At 42.9% G+C, this 27,957-nt stretch overlaps 1 protein-coding gene across 1 annotated transcript in view; it reads left to right on the forward strand.

Annotated features, from left to right (window-relative positions):
- The window catches only part of LOC126474220 (cytochrome P450 4g15-like), an 84,661-nt gene that overhangs the window by 27,641 nt on the left and 29,063 nt on the right, over positions 1-27,957 (forward strand). Inside the window, exons 3-4 of the mRNA XM_050101684.1 lie at positions 179-406; positions 19,858-20,091. Of these exons, the coding sequence (XP_049957641.1) occupies positions 179-406; positions 19,858-20,091 (462 nt within the window). The remainder of the gene's footprint in view (positions 1-178; positions 407-19,857; positions 20,092-27,957) is intronic.

Here is a 27,957-nt window from a genome sequence, read left to right on the forward strand (position 1 = left end):
GGCTGTTGAGCGCCCTAAACCTGTTATCTTCATCAAATGTGTGAAGAGCAGGGAATAATCTTCTGAAGCTAGGCTAGTTTTATTTACTGTTACCAACCTGACAGGTAAGTTAAGACGTTAGGTAGTTTAGTACAAGTTCAGTGGAGTAACTGATGCGCTGGTGGGTGCGGAACTGCAGGTGCTGGGCCGGTTCATGGGAGCGTTCAACGAGGCGGGCCGCTTCGTGTGCGAGCGGCTGTCTGCGGCGGAGGGCACCGAGCTCAACGTGTACCCCACGTTCTTCCAGTCCGCTCTCCGGACCCTCACCTCCACTCTGTTCGGCGTCGGCCTGGACCAGCTGGAACCAGACCATAGCAAGCAGGTGCACTTCGCTACGGAGTTTTACAAATCCATGAAAGCAATCCAGGTAAGCCTACGCCGTCTGACCACTATTAACAACTAACTTACAAGGAGACGGCACGACCGTGGGGTCGAGGATTAGTCCGAAATTTTGTGTGGTGAAAGAGGACCCCTAACACCTCACGTGGTTAAATTATTAGCACGCACTACCCGGAAAATCCCGGGAAAAATCGATCCAAAGAAAGTTTCTTAGGTGCCTTATGAGTATAAAATGTTAGCCCATTTCCGAGCCGCCGTCTGGCCTGGATGTTTAGGGCGCGGACTTTTACGCCAGAGGTCTCGGGTTCGATTCCTCCTCCAGCACTTTTTACCTCTTCTGTTTCATTTTCTTTGATTATTCCACCAATTATTCAGAAAGATTCCCAAACCTACATTATCTTTAATAAATTAGTTATATTATTGAATAAAAAGTATTTTCTTTTTGTCCAACAACACAATTCATGGCGGTGGGTTTTCCATTTTTCATTGTAAAGTATATGAGGGGAAACATTGCGTTTTTAATCAGAATAACAAAGTCGATTGGGAAACATTCAATTATTTTTATACATATAATAATTATAAACAAGAACCGCAGTGGTAATTATCGTAAAAACAAACAAAGCAATAATTTTTGCGACATGGTTCAAATGGCTCTGAGCACTATGGGACTCAACTGCTGAGGTCATTAGTCCCCTAGAACTTAGAACTAGTTAAACCTAACTAACCTAAGGACATCACAAACATCCATGCCCGAGGCAGGATTCGAACCTGCGACCGTAGCGGTCCTGCGGTTCCAGACTGCAGCGCCTTTAGCCGCATGGCCACTTCGGCCGGCTTTTGCGACATCTTCCGCAGCATATAAAAGAGGATTTCTTACAATCACAGGGCGTTTGCAATAAATCTGTATAAAAATATGCCCCATTAACATTTACGAAAATGTTTTGAGTTTCTGATAATTTTGAGGCAAACCAGACATACTGAATCATGTCTCGGGATATTGGTGACGATAATTGATGGTGAATTATAGAATGAATTTTTATACAATCTTCCCGGGAATTAATTTCACGATTCTCCTGTAACAATGCGCTGCAATTTTGCAAGCAACAGAAGAAAAAAAAAAGTGCCGGAGGAGGAATCGAGCCCGAGACCTCTGCCGTAAGAGTCCGAGCGCTAACCATGTAGGCCAGACGGCAGCTCGGCAATGAACTAAATTTTATACTTATAAGGCACCTAAGAAACTTTGGATCGATTTTTCTCGGGATTTTCCGAGTAGTGCGTCCTAATATTTTAACCACGTGAGATGTTAGAGGTCCTCTTTCACCACACAAAATTTCGGACAAATCCCCGACCCCACGGTCGTGTCGTCTCCTTGTTAGTGGCCGCTGCTTCGCTCGCGTAAATTGTATGGCCTGCAGAGATTTTTTGTTTTTATTTAATCAAATTTGTAAGTTGTTTACAAACTGAAACACCTTCTAAGCTTTTCAAGTAATTATGTCCATGTAAGAATGGTCTTTTCCGAACTTCTGACCAAAAAGCGGTTTTGGTAGCTGGAATCCAAAGTTTTGTTACTCGTGCCATCTGCGCTCTTGTAGACATATTTCCATAGCAACTTTCACGCCTTAACAAATATTTCTTTATATCTAACCGCGAAGTGAAATACCGATTTTCATAAATTTGGCTTTAAATTTTTTTAATGTAACTAAATATTTTCATACAAATTTTCATCACCTATTGTACTCCCTTAGGGGCTGAATTTGCAGAAACACTGAAACACGCATTTTTTTATTTCCTACCGACAAGCCAAATAGCACATGCCATTGATGTAGCCTTAAAAACCCGTAAGTACTTCTTTAGTAATTATTTATTTTCAAATAACACTTTCACCCACAATTTTACCCCCTTAGTGGTTGAATTTCCAAAAATGCTGAAACATGTATTTTTTATTTCCTGATTGAGACATCAAATACCAGTTTTGCCTACTTCTAGCTTCAAAGTTCCCTTAATACCGATATAAGAGGTGTGGCTAGAAAAAAACCGGACTAGTACTGGTGAAACAATAAAACGAATGCAATAAGGCTGAAAGTCGCGTGGCCTGTCACGTGACTCTCGCTTCTCCTACTGCTCGAGTTTCATCTGCCTCCTGCACTCAGTCTTCCCGTGGCGTCTGTTTTAAGTAGTTGACGTTTTGTCTGTGCGTCGGAAAATGTTGAGTGTACAGAAAGAACAGCGTGTTAACATCAAATTTTGTTTCAAACTAGGAAAATCTGCAAGTGAAACATTTGTAATGTTACAACAAGTGTACGGCGATGATTGTTTATCGCGAACACAAGTGTTTGAGTGGTTTAAACGATTTAAAGATGGCCGCGAAGACACCAGTGATGACACTCGCACTGGCAGACCATTGTCAGCAAAAACTGATGCAAACATTGAAAAAATCGGTAAACTTGTTCGACAAGATCGCCGTTTAACAATCAGAGCAGTGTCTGAGTTAACAGGAGTTGACAAGGAAAGTGTTAGGCAGATTCTTCATGAAAGTTTCAACATGAACAAAGTGTGTTCAAAAATGGTTCCAAAGTGTCTCACAATTGAACAGAAGGAACGCCGAAGAATGATTTGTTCTGACATCCTGGAAAACATTGAAAGTGATCCCACCTTCTTAGAAAATCGATGCATTGGAAAACTCCTGGTTCTCCACGACAAAAAAAAAAAGCACGAATGTCAAAATCGAAATTCAAGGCAATGATGATTGTTTTTTTTTTGACATCAAAGGGATTGTGCACATTGATTGGGTACCAGAGGGACAGACAGTGAGTCACCATTACTACATTAGCGTCCTGGCTACCCTACGTGAGCTAGTACGGAGAAAACGGAACGATTTGTGGAGGAAAAAAGTCATTGATCCTTCACCAAGACAATGCCCCAGCTCACAGTGCGTTGTCAGTGAAGACGTTTTTGGCAAAACACAACATTCCCATCTTAGATCATCCACCCTACTCACCTGATTTGGCCCCCTGTGACTTTTTTCTTTTCCCTAAAGTCAAGTCAGCTTTGAAAGGAACTAGATTTGAGACTGTTTAAGCAGTAAAAGAAAAAGCGACGGAAGTAATGTATGGACTTACCGAAAATGATCTGCAGCATTGCTATGAACAGTGGAAAATTCGTATGGAGCGGTGTAGAGACCGAGGAGGAGAGTACATTGAAGGAGATAACATGAAATTGTAAATAATTGTAAATAAATGTTTTTTCCAGCATCAGTCCGGTTTTTTTCTAGCCGCACCTCGTACTTTCAAAAAAATCTTTCATGTGCTATTTCACCCCCTTAGGGTTGGAATTTTGAAAAATCCCTTCTAAAACGATGCCTACATTATAATATCCACATCTTCTCCAGATTTCAAGTTTTTAACCTTAGAGGTTTGGGCTGGGTGGTGATGTGTCAGACAGTCAGACAGTCAGTTAGTCGGGACATTGCCTTTTATATACAGAAAAGATGAAACCTATATTTTTGAGTGTAATGTGGATCACCCTCAGAACCCAACCGGTTAAATGATTAAGATCTTGTCATTGCAAGCCTAACAGTTCGGGAGTAAGGCAATCGGTTCCGAAGCACTAGATTGAGGAGGGGTGGGGTGGGGGGCGGCAAGGGAGAGGACTTCCTTTCACATAGAACTCACGCACCCGAAAGGAGTGTTAAAGGGCCGCTACCAGAAACAGATTTCAGGTTACCCGAGTGGTTAACGTGAAAATTTCATTTCCATCACTGGATATGTTAAGCATAAATGTACAACGTTCTACAGTAATGTCCAATAAGCTTTGCACGAATATGGGCCGAGTGAAGTTGTTACGGATGAGAAAGACCGGCCGTAGTTGGAGAGCTGCGTCAGAAAGCTGCTACAAGAGCAAAGAAAGCTTCACTGTAAATTTAAACGTAGCCAAAATCACACAGGCAAACAAAAGCCAAACGAAGAAATATTAGCGTAAGGAAAGACTTACTTGTAGCGTCCAACAAATTAGAAATTAAAATTCTGTCAACCGACTCGACAGAAAATGCTATGTTTTGGTCCTACATTAAATAAGTAAATGGATCAGATCAGTCTGTACACACACTGCCTTATCATAATGGTTTCGAAACGAAGGATGGCATAAAGAAGGCCAGAATACTAAATGCCCAAAACTGTTCCACTGAGGAAGCCCACACTGCAGTTCCTCCTTTACCTCGTCACATTAACGTCAAAATGACAGATTTCAAAATAAGTGACACGGGATTTGAATATACTGTAATAAATTTGACATATTACGGGCACACAAATAATACAGCAAGAGGTCCAGATCTTTGGACAAAAAGCATAAAAAATGGAGAGCCTCTAATTGCACACAGCTGCGCTAATTTGTATTTCAGCGCTACGTTTGAGCAACTGCACAAGTCTAATAATTCTGTGTCAAATTCATACACTGTTGAGCCAAAACACAATGACCACCTGCTTAACAGCTTGTGTGTCCATCTTTGGAAATGGTTCAAATGGCTCTGAGCACTATGCGACTTAACTTCTGAGGTCATCAGTCGCCTAGAACTTAGAACTAATTAAACCTAACTAACCTAAGGACATCACACACAACCATGCCCGAGGCAGGATTCGAACCTGCGACTGTAGCGGTCGCGCAGTTCCAGACTGTAGCGCCTAGAACCGATCGGCCACGTCGGCCGGACGAACGGTAATATGTGCATTGACGGTCTGCCATGCAGGAACGTAATGCTTTAGGATAACACCATCACAGACGTACACGAGAATCGCCATAACTTTCACCACAGTGGGGCTCTGACGCACTTTCGACTTTCGCGGCGACCCATAATGACGCCATTCGTTGCATTGGCGTTTCAGCTTTGGCTCGTAAGATGTGGCCCATGTCTCATCCAGTGCTACGATACGACGTAAGAAAGTCTCTCCTTCGCACTCACAGCGCTCCAAATGCGTCTGAGCTGCGTCGTAACGCATCCATTTTTGCATTTCCGTCAAGTCATGCAGAACCCATCGTGATGCAATTTCTCGCATGCCCAGGCGTTCCTTCAGAATGCGAAGCACAGTCGTATGCGCTAATGCGGTTTTGTGGGCGAGCTCACTGTCTACTAACGCGGCAACAGCATGAACTACTTCTTCAGAAACGCTAGGATGACCTGCCCAATGCATTTGTGCCACGGTTTGCCGACCTTCGTTGAAGGCTTTTACCCAACGTGCCACTGTTCTGTACGGCAATGCCGATTCCCCGCACGCCTCTTGAAGACCTTGATGACACTGTCGTGCTGTACGACCTCTGGCACATTCAATCTTGATCCAACCCCATTGTTTGTTTCGAAAGCATAGTGACACCGTTACGTTAGACCGCTCGCTCACTAGTGACTGTGTTTTCCTCGATTGTGCGCACGCCGGTGACGTGGAACGGGCGAGTCCATTTGCTCGGAGATAAGGTAGGTACGTCAACAACGTGTGCTATCAGCGACGATAGTAGATTCCACTACATAGTGTCCCCACAGCAGTGTTGTCACTATTTAAGTTGCAACCTACGTATCTAGGAGTTTTTGCTCTTTGGCACAGCGGGGATGTTACACTAGCGTGCAAACTTCAGGACGAAAATAACACAGATCGATGGACCATACATAGAAATAACTGCTGCAATATAGTACATGACGTAACGGGAAGAAATACGCAATGAGACGAACATACAGGGTGGTCCATTGATCGTGACCGGCCCAAATATCTCACGAAATAAGCGTCGAACGAAAAAACTGCGAAGAACGGAACTTGTCAAGGTTGAATGGGAGAACCAGATGGCGCTATGTATGGCCCGCTGGATGGCGATGCCATAGGTCAAACGGATATCAACTGCGTTTTTTAATAGGAACCCAATTTTTTATTACATATTCGTGTAGTACGTAAAGAAATACGAATGTTTTTAGTTGGACCACTTCTTTCGCTTTGTGATAGATGGCGCTGTAATAGTCACAAACATATGGGTCTCAATTTTAGACGAACAGTTGGTAACAGGTAGGTTTTTAAAATTAAAATACAGAACGTAGGTACGTTTGAACGTTTTATTTCGATTGTCCCAATGTGATATATGTACCTTTGTGAACTTATCATTTCTGAGAATGCATGCTGTTACAGCGTGATTACCTGTAAATACCACATTAGTGCAATAAATGCTCCAAATGATGTCCGTCAACCTCAATGCATTTGGCAATACGTGTAACGACATTCCTCTCAACAGCGTGTAGTTCGCCTTCCGTAATGTTCGCACATGCATTGACAATGCGCTGACGCATGTTGTCAGGCGTTGTTGCTGGATCATGATAGTAAATATCCTTCAACTTTCCCCACAGAAAGAAATCCGGGGACGTCAGATCCGGTGAACGTGCGGGCCATGGTATGGTGCTTAGACGACCAATCCACCTGTCATGAAATATGCTATTCAATACCGCTTCAACCTCACGCGAGCTATTTGCCGGACATCCATCATGTTGGAAGTACATCGCCATTCTGTCATACAGTGAAACATCTTGTAGTAATATCGGTAAAACATTACGTAGGAAATAAGCATACATTGCACCATTTAGATTGCCATCGATGAAATGGGGGCCAATTATCCTTCCTCCCATAATGCCGCGCCCGCATCTCGTGGTCGTGCGGTAGCGTTCTCGCTTCCCACGCCCGGGTTCCCGGGTTCGATTCCCGGCGGGGTCAGGGATTTTCTCTGCCTCGTGATGGCTGGGTGTTGTGTGCTGTCCTTAGGTTAGTTGGGTTTAAGTAGTTCTAAGTTCTAGGGGACTGATGACCATAGATGTTAAGTCCCATAATGCCGCACTATACATTAACCCGCCAAGGTCGCTGATGTTCCACTTTTCGCAGCCATCGTGGATTTTCCGTTGCCGAATAGTGCATATTATGCCGGGTTACGTTACCGCTGTTGGTGAATGAGGCTTCGTCGCTAAATAGAACGCGTGCAAAAAATCTGTCATCGTCCCTTAATTTCTCTTGTGCCCAGTGGCAGAACTGTACACGACGTTCAAAGTCGTCGCCGTGCCATTCCTGGTGCATAGAAATACGGTACGGGTGCAATCGATGTTGATGTAGCATTCTCAGCACCGACGTTTTTGAGATTCCCGATTCTCGCGCAGTTTGTCTGCTACTGATGTGCGGATTAGCCGCAACAGCCGCTAAAACACCTACTTGGGCATCATCATTTGTTGCAGGTCGTGGTTGACGTTGCACATGTGGCTGAACACTTCCTGTTTCCTTAAATAACGTAACTATCCGGTGAACGGTCCGGACATTTGGATGATGTCGTCCAGGATACATAGCACACGCCCGTTGGGTATTTTGATCACAATAGCCATACATCAGCACGATATCGACCTTTTCCGCAATTGGTAAACGGTCCATTTTAACATGGGTAATGTATCACGAAGCAAATACCGTCCGCACTGACTGAATGTTACGTGATACCACGTACTTATACGTTTGTGACTATTACAGCGCCATCTATCACAAAGCGAAAAAAGTGGTCCAACTAAAACATCCATATTTCTTCACGTACTACACGAATATGTAATAAAAAATGGGGGTTCCTGTTTTTTTAAAAAAAACGGTTGATATCCGTTTCACCTATCGCAGCGCCATCTAGCGGGCCATCCATAGCGCCATCTGTTTCCCCTTTCAAGCTAGACGAGTTTCGTTCTTCGTAGTTTTTTAGTTCGACGCTTATTTCGTGAGATATTTGGCCCAGTCACTATCAATGGACCACCCTGTATGCGACACTTTTATTCAAAGCCAGTAATTACACTGAAGTCACTGTGTTTCATGATGGTTCCCTGACAAAAAGCAAGACATGATTCTTAACAGAGAGTGTGGTCACCACGGACGCCTAAGCATGCTCTGCATCGTGTTCCCATGATGGCCACAAGGTTGGTAAGAAGTTACCGTGGCTTTGCTTTCCGTTCCTCAACCAGCGCGATTGACAACCGCTGGATGGTGCACATCTACGCGCTGCCGTACGTCTCCCCAACGGATCCCACATGTGTACGATGCTATTTAAGTCGGGGGTACGCGTAGGCCAGTCCATTCGCCGAATATCCTCCACATGCACAGTTTGATGCGATTGCGCTTTGTCATTCTAAAAAATGAAGTCAGGGCCGAATGCACTTCTGAAGAGACGCATGTGTAGAGGGAGTACAGTACCACAATAATGTTGAGCGGACAACTTACCGTGTCCAAAGGTTTGGAGGTCAGAACGCTCATAGATAATGTCTTCCCACGCCTCGGCACCTGGACCACGAGAACGATCATGTTCGATGATGCTGGACGCACACTCAAATGGCGAGAGGCGGGAACGCGGAAAGCTAAGAGAATAGCGTAGAACATGATCGTTTTGGAGAGCCAGACGTATGGTGCGGAGAGGCATTATGTTGCACGAGAATATTGATCTCCGAAATTTTGAACACTGTACACTAACCGATTGAAGTTACTGTGACATTGTAATCCTTCTCCAGGTGCGTCTTTTCAGATATGCATTCGGCCCCGATTTCGTTTTTATGGATGAAAATACGCGCCCGCTCTTGAAACGAGAGGATATTCGGCGAATGGACTGGGCTGTCTGTTTCCCCGAAGTTAATCCCATCGAGCACATGTGGGATGCTTTGGGGAGACTTATTGGGAGTCGTACTGCAGCTCATCTACATGCGCCAACGACCATCCACCAGTCATGAACCGCGCCTCTGGAGGAGCGGAACGCAGTATAAGAACTCCAAACCAACCTTGTAGCCAGCATATGAGCGCGTTACGGGGCATGCACTGCCGACCTCGGTGATCACACACACCCCATTAAAAATAGTCCTGCAATTTGCAATGTCCAGTTGACCGTCGTCAATCGCTGCAATTTGAGTGTAATTATTGTCTTTGAACAAAAGTGTTACTTCCGCTCGTCTCATTGCGTATTTCTTTCAGTATTTTCTGTGCTACACTGTAGCATTTCTTTCTATGTATGATCGAAGCTTCATCGAGCTATGTTAATCGGCATTGACACATGAGGCGAAAGTTACTTTCATCGCTAAGTTTGGACATCTTTGTAGTTGTGTGGATCACTTCTACCTCCTATTTTTACACAGAGGTGTGACCTTTACCTCTTTCCAATGACATGGAACATTTCTCCTTTAGCCTGTGCATTAAATTACAGGAAATTGGAGCTAACTCTAAACATACAGTCTACATGACGCTTTAAGGCTTGTGGTAGAGGATACTTCTAGTACCAGTATAATTTCCTTACTATCTACATCTACATTTATACTCCGCAAGCCACCCAACTGTGTGTGGCGGAGGACACTTTACGTGCCACTGTCATTACCTTCCTTTCCTGTTCCAGTCGCGTATGGTTCGCGGGAAGAACGACTGCCGGAAAGCCTCCGAGCGCGCTCGAATCTCTCTAATTTTACATTCGTGATCTCCTCTGGAGGTATAAGAAGGGGGAGGCAATATATTCGATACCTCATCCAGAAACGCACCCTCTCGAAACCTGGACAGCAAGCTATACCGCGATGCAGAGCGCCTCTCTTGCAGAGTCTGCCACTTGAGTTTGCTAAACATCTCCGTGACGCTATCACGCTTAACGAATAACCCTGTGACGAAACGCGCCGCTCTTCTTTGGATCTTCTCTATCTCCTCTGTCAACCCGACCTGGTACGGATCCCACACTGATGAGCAATACTCAAGTATAGGTCGAACGAGTGTTTTGTAAGCCACCTCCTTTGTTGATGGACTACATTTGCTAAGGACTCTCCCAATGAATGAATCTCAACCTGGCACACGCCTTACCAACAATTTTATATGATCATTCCACTTCAAATCGTTATGTACGCATACTCCCAGATATTTTACAGTAGTAACTCCTACCAGTGTTTTTTCTGCTATCATATAACCATACAATAAAGGATCCTTCTTTCTACGTATTCGCAATACGTTACATTTGTCTATGTTAAGGGTCAGCTGCCACTCCCTGCACCAAGTGCCTATCCGCTGCAGATCTTCCTGCATTTCGCTACAATTTTCTAATGCTGCAACTTCTCTGTATACTACAGCATCATCCGCGAAAAGCCGCATGGAACTTCAGACACTATCTACTAGGTCATTTATATATATTGTGAAAAGCAATGGTCCCATAACACTCCCCCTGTGGCAAGCCAGAGGTTACTTTGTAGACGTCTCTCCATTGAGGACATCATGCTGTGTTCTGTTTACTAAGAACTCTTCAATCCAGCCACACAGCTGCTCTGATATTCAGTAGGCACTTACTTAATTTTTTCAGGTGACAGTGCCGAACTGTATCGAACGCCTTCCGGAAGTCAAGGATAATGGCATCTACCTGGGAGCCTGTATCTAGTATTTTCTGGGTCTCATGAACAAATAAAGCGAGTTGGGTCTCACACGATCGCTGTTTCCGGAATCCATGTTGATTCCTACAGAGTAGATTCTGGGTTTCCAGAAATAACATGATACGCGAGCGAAAAACATGTTCTAAAATTCTACAACAGATCCATGTCAGAGATATAGGCCTATAGTTTTGCGCATCTACTCGACGACCCTTCTTGAAAACTGGAACTGCCTGTGCTCTTTTCCAATCATTTGGAACCTTCCGTTCCTCTAGAAACTTGCGGTACACGGCTGTTAGAAGGGGGGCAAGTTCTTTCGCTTACTCTGTGTAGAATCTAATTGGTATCCCGTCAGGTCCAGTGGACTTTCCTCTGTTGAGTGATTTCAGTTGCTTTTCTATTCGTGGATGGTGTGTGCAAAGAACAACTGACTGTAAACATCTGTGAGCTCTAATTGCTCTGAATTTCTTGTCGTCGTCATTTGACGAGGCATATGTGAGAGGAAGTAATGTGTTGCCCGACTCCTCTTCTTGGAACGTACCCTTTCGTAATTTGAACAGAAAGCGTCTGTCATGCACAATGCGTCTCTTGTAAATGTTGACAATGGAATTTGTTGAGCATCCCTGAAGCGCTCTCGAGTTACTGAATGATCTGGTGACGTAAGGAGCCACTCTTCGTTGGATCTTATCTGTCTTTACTATCTAATCAACATAAGGGTCCCAAAGAGCCAACACATAATCAAGAATAAGTCGAGCTAGTATTCAGTAAATTACATCTTTCGTGTATGATTTTTTTTCTTTCAATATCAGCCGGATATTTGCATTTTCCAAAACTAGTTTTGAGTAGTTAAGGTTCCTAGGTATTTAATGGTTGTTACTTTTTCTAGTGATTTACCTTCAATAATGTAATTATAAAACAACAGATCTCTTCGCTAATTTATGCGCGATAAGTTAGCTGTGTTTACATTCAGAATCAACTGTCAGCTCTTGCGGCAACCGTAGGTCTTCACGTATTTTGTTAGTCTTCTTGCGTTCAAGCTTTCTGAAAACAGCAGCTTTGTCCGATATGTGTCACAGAGCTTCCGATGTTAGCTACTAGATGGCTCTGCCTACAGCTGTTAGCCGTAACGGCCCTATAACACTTCCTAGAGGCTACATCTGTCTGCTGTGGCTCCTTTACAATGAGGTATTGAATTCTGCTCGGAAGTCCTGAATCTATCCACAAAAATTGTCCGACTCTCGCTAAGATCGTTTTTTGTTAATCGATCAGTGTGGAACTGTATCAAATACCCTTCTGGACCTCAACAAACACGGTGTCATCGTGGGTGCCTTAGTCTATTACGCTCTGTGCCTCATGGACAAAAAGACGGCAAAGTTTCGCAATATCCGTGTTTGCGAAATTAATGTTGATATTTTTATAGTGATTGTCGTCAAAAACTGCCCTTGCCGTTTTCGTATAGAATTTGATGGGATTACATCAGGCCTTGGAGTCTACCGAGTTTTCACGAATTATGCTATTCTAACATTAGATCTACATCTACATCTACGTCATTACTCTGCTATTTACAATAAAGTGCCTGGCAGAGGGTTCAATGAACCACCTTCTAGCTGTCTCTATACCGTTCCACTCTCGAACGGCGCGCGGGAAAAACGAGCACTTAAATTTTTCTGTGCGAGCCCTGATTTCTCTTATTTTATCGTATTGATCATCAGAACAATGTAGGTGGGTGCCAACAATGTTTTCGCAATTTGAGGAGAAAACTGGTGATTGAAATTTCATGAAGATCCCGTCGCAACGAAAAAGTCTTTGTTTTGATTATTACCACTCCAATTCACATATCATGTCTGTGGCACTACCTTCCCTACTTCCCGATAGTACAAAACGAGCTGCCCTTCTTTGTACTTTTTGGACGTCATCCGTCAGTCCCATCTGATGCGGATCCCACACCGCACAGCAATACTCCAGAATAGGGTGGACAAGCGTGGTGTAAGCAGTCTTTTTAGTAGACCTGTTGCACCATCTAAGCGTTCTGCCAATGAATCGCAGTCTTTGGTTGGCTCTACCAACATTATCTATGTGATCGTTCCAATTTAGGGTATTTGTAATTGTAATCCCTAAGTATTTAGTTGAATTTACAGCCTTCAGATTTGTGTGAGTTATCGTGTAATCGAAATTTAGCGGATTTCTGGTAGTACTCACGTGAATAACTTCACACTTTTGTTTATTCAGGGTCCATTGCTACTTTTCGCACCATACAGATAACTTATCTAAATCAACATGAATGTGATCTTGGATTTATGATGTGACAAACGTCACCAGGAATATGGCAGATGAGTAAAACAAATTCTGGTAGTGAATAGTGAAGCTAGATTTGAAGCACAGACAAATGACGGCGCAGTTAAGACATGTAGAAAAATTTAACAATGTAGGGGCATTTATTGACAAAAATGAATCGCATAATACAGAAGTAAAATACAGAATACAAGGTGTATGAACTCTTTCTGGTGGAACAAGATCGTTTCCAACAACAGTAAAAAGCTGTTGGGTAGGATAATGGCTGAATTTGTCCTATGCTATGAATTAGAACTATGGAGTTTCGGTACTAACCTCAAAAGAAGTCTAGATGTAGAAATGGATTATTTACGAATGAACGCCAGAATATCAAGAATCGACATAGAAAGTAATGAGCGAGGATAAATGAAACAGAAATAAAATCACTAAACTGGTATGAACAATGGTTGAGAATGCCATATCATCCATGACCAAAGATAATTTTTGAGCGCGTGAGGTGCCAATTGAGCAATTTAACATAATCCTGAAATGCTACAGAATATGTCTACAGTGACCTACAGTGATAGATAATTCCCCATAAGATCATGCGAATTAAAAGAAAACAAAGTTGCGCAACTGATAACGGCTTGTCTAATTAAATTACCAGGGGAGGTACAATTAAACCTGAAAATATGGGCACCGCAACTCCCACAGACAAACGGATAACGAGATCCATCAAAACGGGTCACTATAATAATCGGGTATTTTGCTAAAAGACATAAAAAATGTTGTATTGACTCAGTCAGGAATATAATCAATTATCGAGGGAACCGGAAATTGAAAATACCTTTGTACAGGTGGCTGGATACATGATAGGAGCGATATAAAACTGTGTTCACGAATGTGGCCAAGGACTGCCGAATACTTTCTGAGGTACAGAAAAGTCCCAGAAAAGTACGTACACCAATTCTTCGCCTAAATGCGTAGGCAGTTGTGGATTGCTGTGATAGATTGTGGTGTTGTACAATTTTGGGTAGGATTGCCACAAAACCAGTTACTTATTATTAGTGTAACATGAGGTTCTATTTAATAATTACTTCTGCCGGCTAGTGATAGTTACTTTGTTAAAGAAATCTCCACCTGGGAACGTGTAGCAATGTTGTCTGTCAAGCAGTGTAAACGGCACTAAGTTCATGCACAAAAGTGATCTTATACAACCAGCAAACAATTTAAATGCATGTTAAGTAATCTCAACTATACAAGAGTAAGGATTTTTAGCAATCTTCAGTGCTTTTGCCTAATAGTCTCATCACTAGTTGTTGATCATCTATACAATTTACCGCTGCTCTTATTCGAGGAGGCAACACTTTTCTTTAAGCAAAATGAACAGTTTTGACACACAATACCATACGCGCACAACACTAATGTATTGTTCAGTGTTAAAAATATTTCATAAAAGTTGTTACGAAATAACCAGGCTTCATACATCAGCAGAGTACACTGGGGTGCACTCAGTCTCGTGATGCCAATTGAGGAGCTATTCGACCGAAGAGTAGCGGCTCCAGTCAAAGAAAACCATCGTAACGACTGGGAGAGCGGTGTGCTGACCACACACCCCTCCTATCCGCCTCCTCAGCTGAGAGTGACACGGCGGTCGGATGGTCCCGATGGGCCACTTGTGGCCTGATGACCGAGTGTTAGTGCTGTGCTAAAAGACAGTCAACACGTGGCCATCTTTAAGACAATACCAAAATCACATATAGTGTGCTTCTTAAGCAAGGCAGGAAATTGTAATTGCCAAGACTGACTTAAAGAGACGAGCCGCAAAGATTTCAATAGTTAAAGGAACAATAAATTACAATCTGGAGGTGATTTAAAGAAATGTGACAGATAATTGTTTTTTAAAGAGCAATAATTGCAATATGAAAGTGGTTTATGAACGCACTGCAGTTCACTATGAACCCAAATAACACAAGCAGCAGAACAAGTTAACAATTAATAAAATTCATTCCCAAGGAAATTAAAAACATTTTTTTTTCTTAAATATACAAGAAATACGTTAAAAGTTTACCAAACGGGCCGTGATTCAGGCTGCCCTGGGCAAAAGGCGACTTTACTTAAAATGCCGGAATCAGCAGACCAGGCGTCCAAAACAACACCTAAAAGCCGGGGCCCAACCGGGAGTCGCTTCCCATTAGACGGCACGTCACAGCTTCTGTGCACCGAAGCGAAACGTGGCGCTGCTCCCACACCCCCCCAACTCGCAGAAAACTGGAACACAAACAGACACGGCAGACACCAACCAAACATAAATTAATATAAGTTAAGAGATCAATAAATAACAATATAAATGAAGAAGCAATTGCTCTAGTACTGAGTGCATTCAAATAAATGCACATATATAAAGGAACTAGCTTTACAAAATACGAGTCTTTACTACTAACTGAGTGGGTGCTTTCAAATAAATGCACGTATATAAGTGACCCAAATTTTACAGCAATATAAAAGTGACGTCGACTTGATGGCAATCAAAATACACTGAAAATCTCATACAGACAATACATAAACTTCTGTATACTGTTCCAAAAAGCCAAAAAAATATAACACAGGCACCTTCGTGCTAATCAGCTACCTAATAGTAATCCAACCAGCGGATTTTTAAAAAGGAAGTAGTAACTGCTGGTCTCCATGCGGTCACACACTTTGCCGGCTGCTCTTAGGCCGGTATTACACTATCAAATATCTTTGTCCAATATCTTCGTCAAAGATATTTGATAGTGTAATAGGGACTTTGTCAAATGTCGTCCAATATTTGATCAAATCTAGGGCCTCGCTGTATATGTGATCAAAGAAACCGCTTGTCTTCTGTTCGCTGCAATGTGACATGTTACCACATGGAGCGCTAGCATCGCTGCAGCGTTCTGTCGTCTGTAGTGTTTTTATAACCATTGCCGGTAAATACAATTGGTGTGTGCCGACAACTACAAAATTAATAGAGATGTCTGAAGCTGATGAGGCGCTTTACAACGTGAGGCACCCTGAATACAAAAATAGATTAAGAAGATTGGAGACCTAACCTGACCTAACCTAACCCAACCTAACATAACCCTCTCCTGTAGCAAGGAATCGGAGTGTTATAGTGAGCCTGTCTTCTGAAGATGTAGCAGTTCTTAAGTGAATATTGTGCTTTGTGATATGAGGATACACTTCACTGAGCACATACAGAAATGTATGCTCATCCATTCTTCAGTAATTGATGTACGACTTGACGTCTTCCACTGTAAGCTCACGTAACAAGTTTTGTTGAATGCTTTTATCGTGTCGTCGTAAAACCGACGGCTTCACCCAGATTAGATTAGTTTTTCGTTCCATAGATCCGTGCTCAGGAGATCCTTATGGATGTGGAACATATCGATTTCTTTTAAGCTGAAATAACAATACTAATAGTATGAATAAATACAATACATCATTTGTTTCTATAAAAATTTCGCGAATGGAGTAGGAGGAGTTGGCCAGTAGTAAGTCTTTCAGGCTCCTTTTAAACTGATCTTTATTTCAAACATAAATTTTTTGTTTGCTGGCAAATTATTGAAGATGAGTGTTCCTGTGTAGTGGACCCCTTTTTGAACTAAAGTAAGTGCTTTTAAGTCCTTGTGCAGATCATTTTTGTTCCTGGTATTGTATGTATGAACTGAGTTGTTTGTTGGAAAAGATATATATTATTTACGACAAATTTCATTAAGAAGTAAATATACTGAGAGGCAGTAGTTAGTATACCCAGTTCTTTGAAGAGGTTTCTGCAGGAGGTCCGTGAATTTACTCCACAAATAATACGTATTACACGCTTTTGGACCTTGAAAACTTTTGTTTGACTTCAAGATTTACCCCCAAAATATTATCCCACATGACATTATGGAATGAAAGTATGCAAGCTTTTTCATTTTTATGTTGCCTATGTCTGTTAACACTCGAATTGCAAATACAGATTTGTTAAGGCGTTTCTGCAGTTCTGTGGTGTGCTCCTCCCAACTGAATTTATTATCAAGTTGTAATCCCAGGACTTTTAAGGCTGTCAACCTCGTATGTATGGTTCCATTTTTTTCCCCCACTTCTTTTCCGCATATGCACACAATGCAATTGGAGTACGTAGAACTGCTGCGGTTAATAATAAGTTGTTGTCAGCCATCTTGAACTTTGACGAAAAATTTGATGACAGTGTAATACCCCTTCTAGCACTACGTCAAAGATCTTTGTCAAATATATTGGACGGAATATTGGATCACATCTTTGATCAAATCTTTGACAAAGAAATTTGATAGTGTAATACCGGCCTTACTTCAGCAACGCGTACATTAGGGCAACCAAGCAACAATTACACTCGCTGGAACGCAAATGGTTCAACGAAACGAAGGCACCAAAATCACTTACACCTTCGATGGAGAGAATTGTTCGAGATGGTCTCCAGGGATGGGTCTCTCCGAGAAAACAAGGCAATGCGACGAACAGCGTCCGGAGTTGACATCAGGCAGGTCCACCACAAACTCGCGACCGTCTTACGAGGTAGGCTCGGCATGCCGCTGCTGACCGAGCTCGCGTGTTTTCCTCTTTCGTCCACCCAAGCACGTCCTAGCGCCCCTTAGCGAGTCCAACACCAACTGCCGCGAGCGCGAAACACCCGCGAGATCACAACAGGGGCAATGATCCTAGTACGGCCTGTGGGGCGGCGAGCAAGTTACATAAATGGTTTAAAGTCTTGATGCCGTCTTTAATCACGTGAGCCTGACAACTAATTTGGTGGTCAGCCAGAAAGCGAAAGGAAACATACTGACCTTAGATTCCAGTCAGCATGGTCACATTCCGGTCCAGCCCACTGAAAGAAAAGTGTGTATTTCCCATTTCTTTGCGGGATAAGGACTATGACTTCAGTAAAAGTTTAAAGTTCCAATCAAGATTTAATTTAGTTAAAGTTTCTCACAAACAACACTTAAAATTGCGTTATGTTCAATTGAAAACAAGTCTTTCTAATCTAACGGCACCTTTAGCAGTTCAAAGGCGACCTCTACGGTAACTTCCTACCAGATTGTTTTTCGCCCTGACTAACATCATTCAATTGAAAGCTCGCAATAAATGTTCAAAATTTAATGCTCGACATAAAAGTGGAAATAAATTCACCACTTGCCACGCGGAATTGAATTTCACACGGACGGCACACTAACAGTTATTTTATCGAATTCTAAACGATCCAGGACGGTGTACATTCCTCGCGAGTTCACTATCCGTTTTCACTGCCAAATACGCGCTTGTCACAGCTCGGCTCTGACGTCATCCGAGGCAGAGCGCGACCAAACGTTTAACTGGCGTGGACCTCACAGTGTCTGAGAGCGAAGTGAACCTTCCTACTGCTTCAGGGGCTGTATTTATAAGGTGCCGGTGCGGACTGCCGAGATAACATCTGTTGTCTCTGTCTATTTGCATACGCCGGCAGTCTACAAACGACCGCTATCTCGGGCACATAATCTTTAATAATATAGTTAGCAATTACTTCAGAAAGTTCTTAATTTTTGCTGGTATGCAGATAAGCAGTGTGAAAGCACGTAGAAAGTTTCAGCTCGCTAGAATGAAAACTTTGCTTAGTAGAATTTATTTAGTGGAACTAACGGTAGCTTGTTACCTCTGAACCATACCTTTGCTAAGACTTATATCAGTTGCTATTTATGTTAAGTCTTAAACTTGGTTTAGCTCTATTATTTGATATATTTGATCATCTGGTTTAACCAAAATCCTCTATCATTAAAATTTCAAGTACTTAATCTAGAACGCTTAGGTACATTTTTAGTTACAAAATTAGTTTTTATTTAATTATTCAAAAACTATAAGAGGTAGATTAACGTGGACTCTGTGTTATTATTTTTGGGGTGTACTGAAGCACAAAACAAATTTTCAAGTTTCCAAGTCCATTATTTAGCGCCTCTGATTTGTCCGAAAAACGTGGATTCTGGCGTTAATTTTTGTTTTATGGTTTTGGAAACTAGCATCACTTATTTATAACTTCTAACTGCACCTTCTGATCGTATTCTGGCTTCCTAGCGTCATTATTTAGCGCCTCTGATTTTTCTCTTAAAACGGCATTTTCCGTAAACTATTAAGTTTAGAACATCAAGACTTGGTTTTTGGAACATTATTACACTAAACTATAATTTAACAAAGTTTTAAATATAAATTGTGATTTTTAATTTCATACTAAATTGTGGTGCAATACTGGTGCGCTACATGCAGACTCGTTAAGGTGACGTGCCGCTACTAGCAGTGAACTGGGGTAAGTAACGGCGCACTCGCTCGCCTCTGTATCTCACACGTGATACAGCGCTTGGTTTGCTTCAGGCCGGGTAATCGATAGTGTCGTGCCAAAGAGCTGGTGTCGAGAAAAGGCGCACCACGGCTCAGTTATAACGATCGTATCAACGAAATCATGGAGTGTATATACTAAGATGGCATCTGTTCTTTCGGACATGTCCGAAAGAACAGACACCACCGGTGACCGTGCAGCTCGTTAGAATGAAATTACAATGAAATGAACACCGTTAGCTGCTTACAGGCGTTGACAAACGTCAACGGGGACAGATGAAAGCTGTTGATTTCACTGAAATCTTAGAGTATCGTGATGTGTTCAAGGTCGACGCCCTGAATGGAGACGTTTGGCAGAAGATAACAGGAAGACAATAAAATGCTGTTATTAATGAATCCTGTGCAGTAATTAATTCATTGGAAGGCGCTGATCTGTGCCTTCGGTGTTGCAGCGCATAGTGTTCCGGCCGTGGCTGCAGGTGGTCTGCATGGTGTCGACTGCGCTGGGCGCGCGCTGGCTGCGGGAGCGCAAGGGCCAGATCCATCGGCTGGTGGCGCGCGGCATCGCCTACAAGAGGCAGCACCCCGGCGGCGACCGGGAGCCGGCCAAGAGGCGGCCGCTGGCCGAGGTGCTCATCGCGCCGCACGGCCAGCTGCTGCTGTCACCGCAGGAGGTCCACGACGAGGTGTGTACGTCACAGGTCTGCCTTAATAGCCAACTGGGTCCGGTAGCTTCGGCGCACCAGTTACAGGGCGACAGTGCCAGTGCAGTGTTAGCATTTCGGCGCTCAGCCACTGCACGGTCGCGATTAGTACTGGGTGCTTATACGGTAATTAAATTGCAGCTACTCAGGAAGGTCTAGTGTGGGCTGAAATTATACGAGGGGCGTTTGAAAAGTCCGTGCAAAAATAAAAACTACTTACGTGTTTGGGGTAAACCTTTTTTATTTTTCGACATACTCTCCTTCTAGACTTATACACTTCCTACAACGTTGTTCTAATTTGTTGATCCCTTCCGAATAATAGGAATTGTCCAAGTCTGAAAAATAGCTATTAGTTGCTGCAATCACCTCATCGTTTGAACAAAATCTTTGTCCCGCCAGTCGTTTCTTCAAATTGGTGAACAAATAGTAGTCTGAGGGAGACAAGTCTGGAGACTAGGGGGGATGTGAAACGAGTTCGAATCCTATTACCATTAATTTTGCGACCACAACTGTTGAGGTGTGTGCTGCTGCATTGTCGTGATGGAAAAGGACTTTTTTGCGATCCAATCGCGGGCGTTTTTCTTGAAGCTCGGATTTCAAACGGTCCAATAACGATGAATAATGTGCCTGTAATAGTTTTACCCTTTTTCCAGATGGTCGATGAGGATTATCCCTTGTGAATCCCAAAAGACAGTCGCCATAACCTTTCCGGCCGAAGGAATGGTGTTCGCCTTTTCTGGTGCAGACTCTCCCTTGATAACGCATTGTTTAGATTGTTGTATGGTCTCGGGAGTATATTAATGCACCCATGTTTCATCCACAGTGACGAAACGACGCTTAGTCCTGCGGATTCTTCCTGAACAGCTGCAAACAATCCTTGCAACACTTCACACGATTCCGTTTTTGGTCAAGCGTGAGCAATCGCGGAACCCATCTTGTGGATAGCTTTCTCATGTACAAATGTTTATGCAAAATATTATGTACCCGTTCATTTGAGGTACCCACAGCACTAGCAATCTCACGATCTTAACTCTTCTGTCATCCATCACCATATCATGGATTTTATCAATGATTTCTAGAGTCGTAACCTCCAGAACGTTCAGCATCACTTGTGCCCATGTGGCCACTACGAAAATTTTGAAACCACTTTTAAACTGTTATAATCGAAAGTGCAGAGTTACCGTAATATTTATCAAGCTTCTCTTTAGTCTCCTGAGGCGTTTTGCCTTTTATAAAGTAATATTTCATCACCACAAGAAATTCTTTTTCGTCCATATTTTGACAATCATTCGACTTCCTTGATTCACACGAATGCCAGACACAAAGAAATAGACCAATGTGGCTCAAACTTGGTGTGCGTTCTTTCCAAAGATGCTACTAACTGCAGGTGACCTCGTTACGTGCCGGTGGTGCCATCTCTCGGACTTTGCGCAGACTTTTCAAACGCCTGTCGTAGTATGGCAGCGAAACGTTTTAGATGTGCTAACGCGTTAATTTGGAATCAATTTACGCTGAAAAAAATTAGTTGCAGTTTTAGCCACCAGGCACAAATCTGACGCTGTACAGCATCTCGTAGACATCTCCAGTGCTCATAGCGAACTAATGGTGTAAGTGGCAGATAATAATAAAATCAATATTGTGCCTTTCTCATTTGTTTGATCTTTTCTGCCCACATCCACTTTCTAATCCATTACATACGGAAACATTTCTGTACGTGTTTCTTGCATTCACAGTACTAGATTTGCATCTTGTGGCCGAAGTTGGAGCAATTTTTTTAATTTTTTTCAGCTTAAATCGGTACCGCATTAACGCATTAGAATATCTACTAAGTTTCGCTGCCATACGATAATTGCAGCGCGCACTGTACCTCTGTGACTAGCTGCACATTAATTATAACCAGCCGGTACTAGCTAGGTAATGTAGGGCTTGCCACTCGGCTGAGCCGTCCCTGTCAGCAAGAGTGAGCAGATAAGGGCACCTGCAGCAAACAGGTAGGCAAGGGACGGCGATCTCTACGAAGTGGTGGTTGGACAAACGGTGTCGTCAGAAATAAATGCACCAGTAGGACCGTATTCAGGACCTATTGGCCCCCTAGGCTGGACCTGTGTTGTGGGCTCTACAAGGGACATTTTAGAGAAATTTTCGAATTAAAAGCGCGTAACACAGTAATAAATTTTATTATATAATTATATACAATTTTACTATACAATTTACAGCTTAATCAATTCATCATCTCAGATTAAAGAACTGAAATCATTAAAATATTCAACACGACTTATAAACATCGCTTTGACAAAGAATTTAATTAACAATCTAAAATTTGTCATGCCTCTCATAGATCTGCATTTCTATTTTAAAAGTCGATTAGCGTAACTACAAGTACACGGAAATGTTAGGCAAAAAGAAGGTAACAGAAGTAATGTATTAGCCACCCAGGCTACGAGAGAACGAAAAGGAACCTCGCAGGTTGAAAGGGTATGAGATGCTGTTTCGCCAATTACAAAATGGTGGACTTTACAAAGACCTTGACATTATGAACCCACTCATCAAAACGACATCCACGCACTCATCCGAAGGGTGTTATAAAGCCGTTGTATTACCTTCTGCCGGCCAGAGTGGCCGTGCGGTTCTAGGCTCTACAGTCTGAAGCCGAGCAACCGCTACGGTCGCAGGTTCGAATCCTGCCTCGGGCATGGATGTGTGTGATGTCCTTAGGTTAGTTAGGTTTAGGTGACTGATGACCTCAGAAGTTCGCGTAGTGCTCAGAGCCATTTGATCCATTTTTTATTGCCTTGTGATGTAATCCGGTACGCAACTGTTTTAACCAGTTATTCATATCTTCGTTACTGGAACTGGGATAGAGCTGATGTCTGAGCTGATCCAGCACGAAACTGTCTGAGCGCCTTCCTGACCACGGGAGTATCTCAACATCATGTAGGCAGTTCATAGAGAACAGGCTAAAACAACAGTCTAGATCGCAATGATATTTTACTAATAATCAGTTTCGACTTCATGCAGAAGTCATCTTCAGAAAATGAACCCCGTCTGGCTGCTGCTGGGATGATCACGTGGCAACACAATCGCAAACTGATGCATTGTCGCGTGAGCATCCGAGTAGCCGCCAGCAACTGCCAGGTGGTGCTAGTTTTCGGCAGGTGACTTCTACATGAAGTCGAAATCTGTCATTAGTAAAATATTATAGCGATCTACACTGTTGTTTTTAACCCAGTTGTGTTACCAGATCACTGTTACTCCTCTGACCCATGTTGTTCAAATTTATAAAGAGTTCACAGATATATTTGCCATGTATGGACGAGCATTACCCTGTCGCATGAGAGGTAGACACGAGGACGCAGGATGTCCGTCTGTGTTCCCACAATCGCTACCATCCATGACATAAACTCATACCCGATGCCCTTCCGCCTCCCCCTCCCCCCTCCACACACACGATTATGAAGAAGTAACATGAAGAGATTGAAGGAATGTGGCGGGTTTCTCCTCAGGTCGCTACCAAACAAGCCGACGATACTCACCCGAGGTAGTAGAGAACCGCGATTCATAGCTGAACACGCCATTTCTCAGCAGTCTGTGCTTCCCGGTACAGCATCACTTCAAATGCAGCCGTGTGTGCTGTGGTTTTAACGCAGCCCACTGGTGGGACACTAATTCACAATTTTCAAACAACTTACGGGAATTCAGCCCGGCAATATTAACAGCAACCGCCGATATTTCGGCGGGAGCACACCCCGCTATTTTGAAGGCAAACTGCAACGGACAGGTAATCTAACATTGACTCTGTCCCTCTGTTTTTGTTTTTTTTTTTGTTTTTGATTTTTTGTTTTTTCAAAGGAGTGGGCAGGATTCCAAAGAGTTTAAATAAAAACCTCCATCCCTGTTTAGAAGGTTGCTCGCTAATTTAATCTCAACTGCCTCCTTAATAACACTGTCCCATTAGCTGGACGTGCATGCCAATACCTCGGTGTTGTTGTGTAATATAGGGTGACCAGTATCCAAGCAATGTTAGACAATAGCGGATATACTTGGCTGCTGTAATCATGTGTGCCGTTTATGCTCAGTACATCGGTCCTCCGCGGTCCTCATAGTCTGACCAGTATATGCCATGCCACAGCTACAAGGAATGTGATACACACCAGCCTTACGCAAACCAAGATCATCCTTAACGGAACTCAAAGCATTCTAATTTTAGATGGAGGTCGGAAAACACATTTAACATCGTATTTCTATGAAATAGACCGATCTTCTTGTAAGTGCTTCCTACGTAAGGCAAAAAGACAGTAGACTTAGGTGTCGACTCAGTATTATCATCAATCACCCGATGCACAGTTGGTTGATAGCGCAACGCACGTTCAATCTGTCTTTCACTATAACCTTTTTGACGAAAAGTAGCGTCAAGATGGGACAGCTCAGCTGGCAGTCTCAGTGTCGGAAATGACATGTGCCCTGTGTACCAAGGTACGAAGTACCCCTACACGCTGATCCAGATGGTGACAACTATTAGCCTGTAATTACAAGTCGGTGTGAGTACGTTTCCTGTAAACTGCATGTCCCAGTGATCCATCATCCTTCCTCCTAATCAAAACGTCAAGAAAGGGAAGGCAACCATCCTCTTCCACCTCCATCGTAAAACGAATGTTCGGGTGTATCGTGTTCAGATGTTCTAGAAAACCATTCAAATTCTCCCTACCATGATCCCAAACAACAAAGGTATCATCAACATATATGAAGGAACAGGTGGGTTTCAAAGGCGCCGACTCCAATACACCTTTCTCGGAGTCTTCCATAATCGAATTTGCGATCACAGGAGACAACGGACTACCCATCGCAACTCCATCTGTCTGTTCGTAATACTGGTCATTGAATAAAAAGTAGGTGGATGTCAACACATGCCGAAAGAGATTAGTTAATTCGGCACCAAAACTAACCTCAATTAACCGCAACGAATCACAGACGAACACGAGTGAAGAGAGAGACCACGTCAAAACTCACTAAAATATCAGAGTTATTCAACCGCAGTCGCTCCAAACGACGTAAGAAATCAGCTGAATTCCTGTTACGATGTTCACACCGACCAACTTGTGGACTCAACAGCGAAGCAAGATGCTTTGCCACACGATACGTCGGTGCGCCGATATTACTCACTATAGGACGGAAAGGAACCCCTTCCTTGTGTACCTGCTCTCTCCTTTGTCAAAAAACAGGGGGGCAGAGTCAATGTTAACTCACCTGCTCGTTCGTAATCTCACTATCGATATCTATGACTTTGGTAATCTTTGGTGGCACTAGTGTTCAGTGTGTGTTATCTTTCCTGTATTAGTCCAAGAACCGAGGTTTTAAATTTGCCTGTACATCGCCTATCCGTTGCAATTTGCCTTGAAAAAGGTGGGGTGTGCTCCCGCCGAAATATCGGCGGTCACTGTTAGTATTACCTGGCTGAATTCCCGTAAGTTGTTTGAAAATTGTATGCGCCAGGAGAAACTCGGGTCTCACTGTAATTCACAAGTCCGTCTGCTGCTTTTCTCCGAACAATGGTGCGGGATGATAACGGAATGTTGCGGGGAATTGTCCTCAAATTGCGGGTACAATTATGAAGGGCTTATGATCTGCCTGATACACAACACGGCGATCTTAATTTGTAGCGGTCAGACGTGTTCGACCGTAACAACGACGACGAGTGTGCCTGCCGTCTTGTTCCCATGCAGTCCAAAACATGAGGCCACTGTCACATCCGAATGCCCGCACGTCTGCATACTGTCCCAATCGATGAGCCGGCCAAATGGTCGCCAACGGCGAGGCGGCTTTCAGACTCTGTAACTTGCTGATAACCCTGTGTCACACGAACTACGTATGCATGATTGCTCAGCAATTCAGAATCAAGTGCCTGGCAGAGAGTTCATCTAACGACCTTTAAGCTACTTCTCTACCGTTCCACTCTCGAACAGCGCGCGGTAAAAACAAACTCTTAAGTCTTTCCTTGCAAGCTCTGATTTCTCTTATTTTATTAAGATGATCATTTATTTAGGTGGGTGGCAACAAAATATTTTCACACTCTGAGGGGAAAGCTAGTGATTGAAATTACATGAGAAAGGTCCTGCCGCAGCGAAAAACGCCTTCGTTTTAGCGACTGCCATCCCAGTTCGTGTATGATATCCGTGACACTCTCTCTATTATTTCTTAATAATATAAAAAGAGCTGCCCTTCTTTGAACTTTATCGATGTCGTCCGTGAATACTATCCGATGACAATCCCATTCCGCACAACAGAACTCCAGAAGAGGGCGGACAAGCATAGTGTAAGCTTTTACCTTTTCTAAGTGTTCTGCAATGAATCTCAGCCTTTGGTTTGTTTCCCCCACAACATTATCTATGTGATCGTTCCAATTTAAGTTTTTAAAATAATTGAAAAGCCACGATAGCTTCAATCGTTTATTAGATGACCGGTTTCAGCACTCTGAAGGTGCCATCATCGGATCTGAAACGTGGATTAACATCCATAAAACCATATGGACATCATGGCATATGAGGCAGAGCATCTGATAAAATCATTGTCACTACCAATAAAAAATAATGCACTGCAGTGATGATGCCGACCGGTGTTAGGCGAGCAGTGGTAGTTTCATCTGGTGACTTCAGTTCTATATTTTATGGAAAGAACGACCATGAGAGCAGTTTTTTATTATTTTTTATTGGTTGTGACAATGATTTTATCAGATGGTCTGCCTCATATGCCATGATGTCCATATGGTTTTATAAAATGTTAATCCACGTTTCAGATCTGATGATGGCACCTTCAGAGTGCTGAAACCGGTCACCTAATAAACGACTGGAGCGATCGTGGCTTTTCAATTATTTTAAAAACAGAATGATCGCCCCACGACACACCATGTGTTCACTCCAATTTAAGTTATTCGTAATTGTAATCGCTACGTATTGTGTTGAGTTTCCAGCCTTTAGATTTGTGTGATTTATCGCGTAACTCAAGTGTAACGGTTTCTTTTTAGTTTTCAATGGATGACTTCACACTTTCATAATTTAGAGTCAATTTCCACTTTTTGTACAATAGATATCTTGTCTAAATCACTTTGCAATTAGTTTTGATCATCTGATGAATTTACACGAAGGTGAATGACAGTATCATCTGCAAACAATCTAAGAGGGCTGCTCAGACTGTCTCCTACATCGTTTACGTAGATCAGGAACAACAGAGGGCATACAGCACTTCCTTTCGGACGCCAGATATCACTCCTGTTTTACCCGACGTCTTTCCGTCAGTTACTACGAACTGTGTTCTTCCTGACAGGAAATTACGAATCCAGTCATACAGCTGAGACGATACTCTATAGGTATGCAATTTAATTAAAAATCGCTCTTGAGGAACGATGTCAAAAGACATCTGGAAATCTAAAAATATGAAATCAGTTTGACGACCCCGTCGATAGCACTCATTACTTCGTAGAAATAAAAAAAGACACAGCTGTGTTTCACAAGAACGATATTTTCTGAATCCGTGTTGGCTGTCAGTCAGTAAATCATATTCTTCGAGGTGATTCAAGTTAGAGCTCAGCATATGCTCCAAAGTCGTACTGTAAATCGACGTTAGTGATATCAGACTGTAATTCAACGAATTACTCCTACTTTATTTCTTGGTTATTGCTGTGACTTGTGCGACTCTCAAGTCTTTGGGTACGGATCTCCCTAGGAGCGAGCGGTTGCATATGATTGCTAAGTATGGAGATATTGTGTCAGCACACTCTGGAAGGGATCTGACTGGTATATAATCTGGCCGGAAGCCCTGCTTTTCTTAAGTGTTTTAAGCTGCTTCGCTGCACAG

Source organism: Schistocerca serialis, chromosome 4 (assembly GCF_023864345.2).
Source record: "Schistocerca serialis cubense isolate TAMUIC-IGC-003099 chromosome 4, iqSchSeri2.2, whole genome shotgun sequence".
Lineage (NCBI taxonomy): Eukaryota > Metazoa > Arthropoda > Insecta > Orthoptera > Acrididae > Schistocerca > Schistocerca serialis.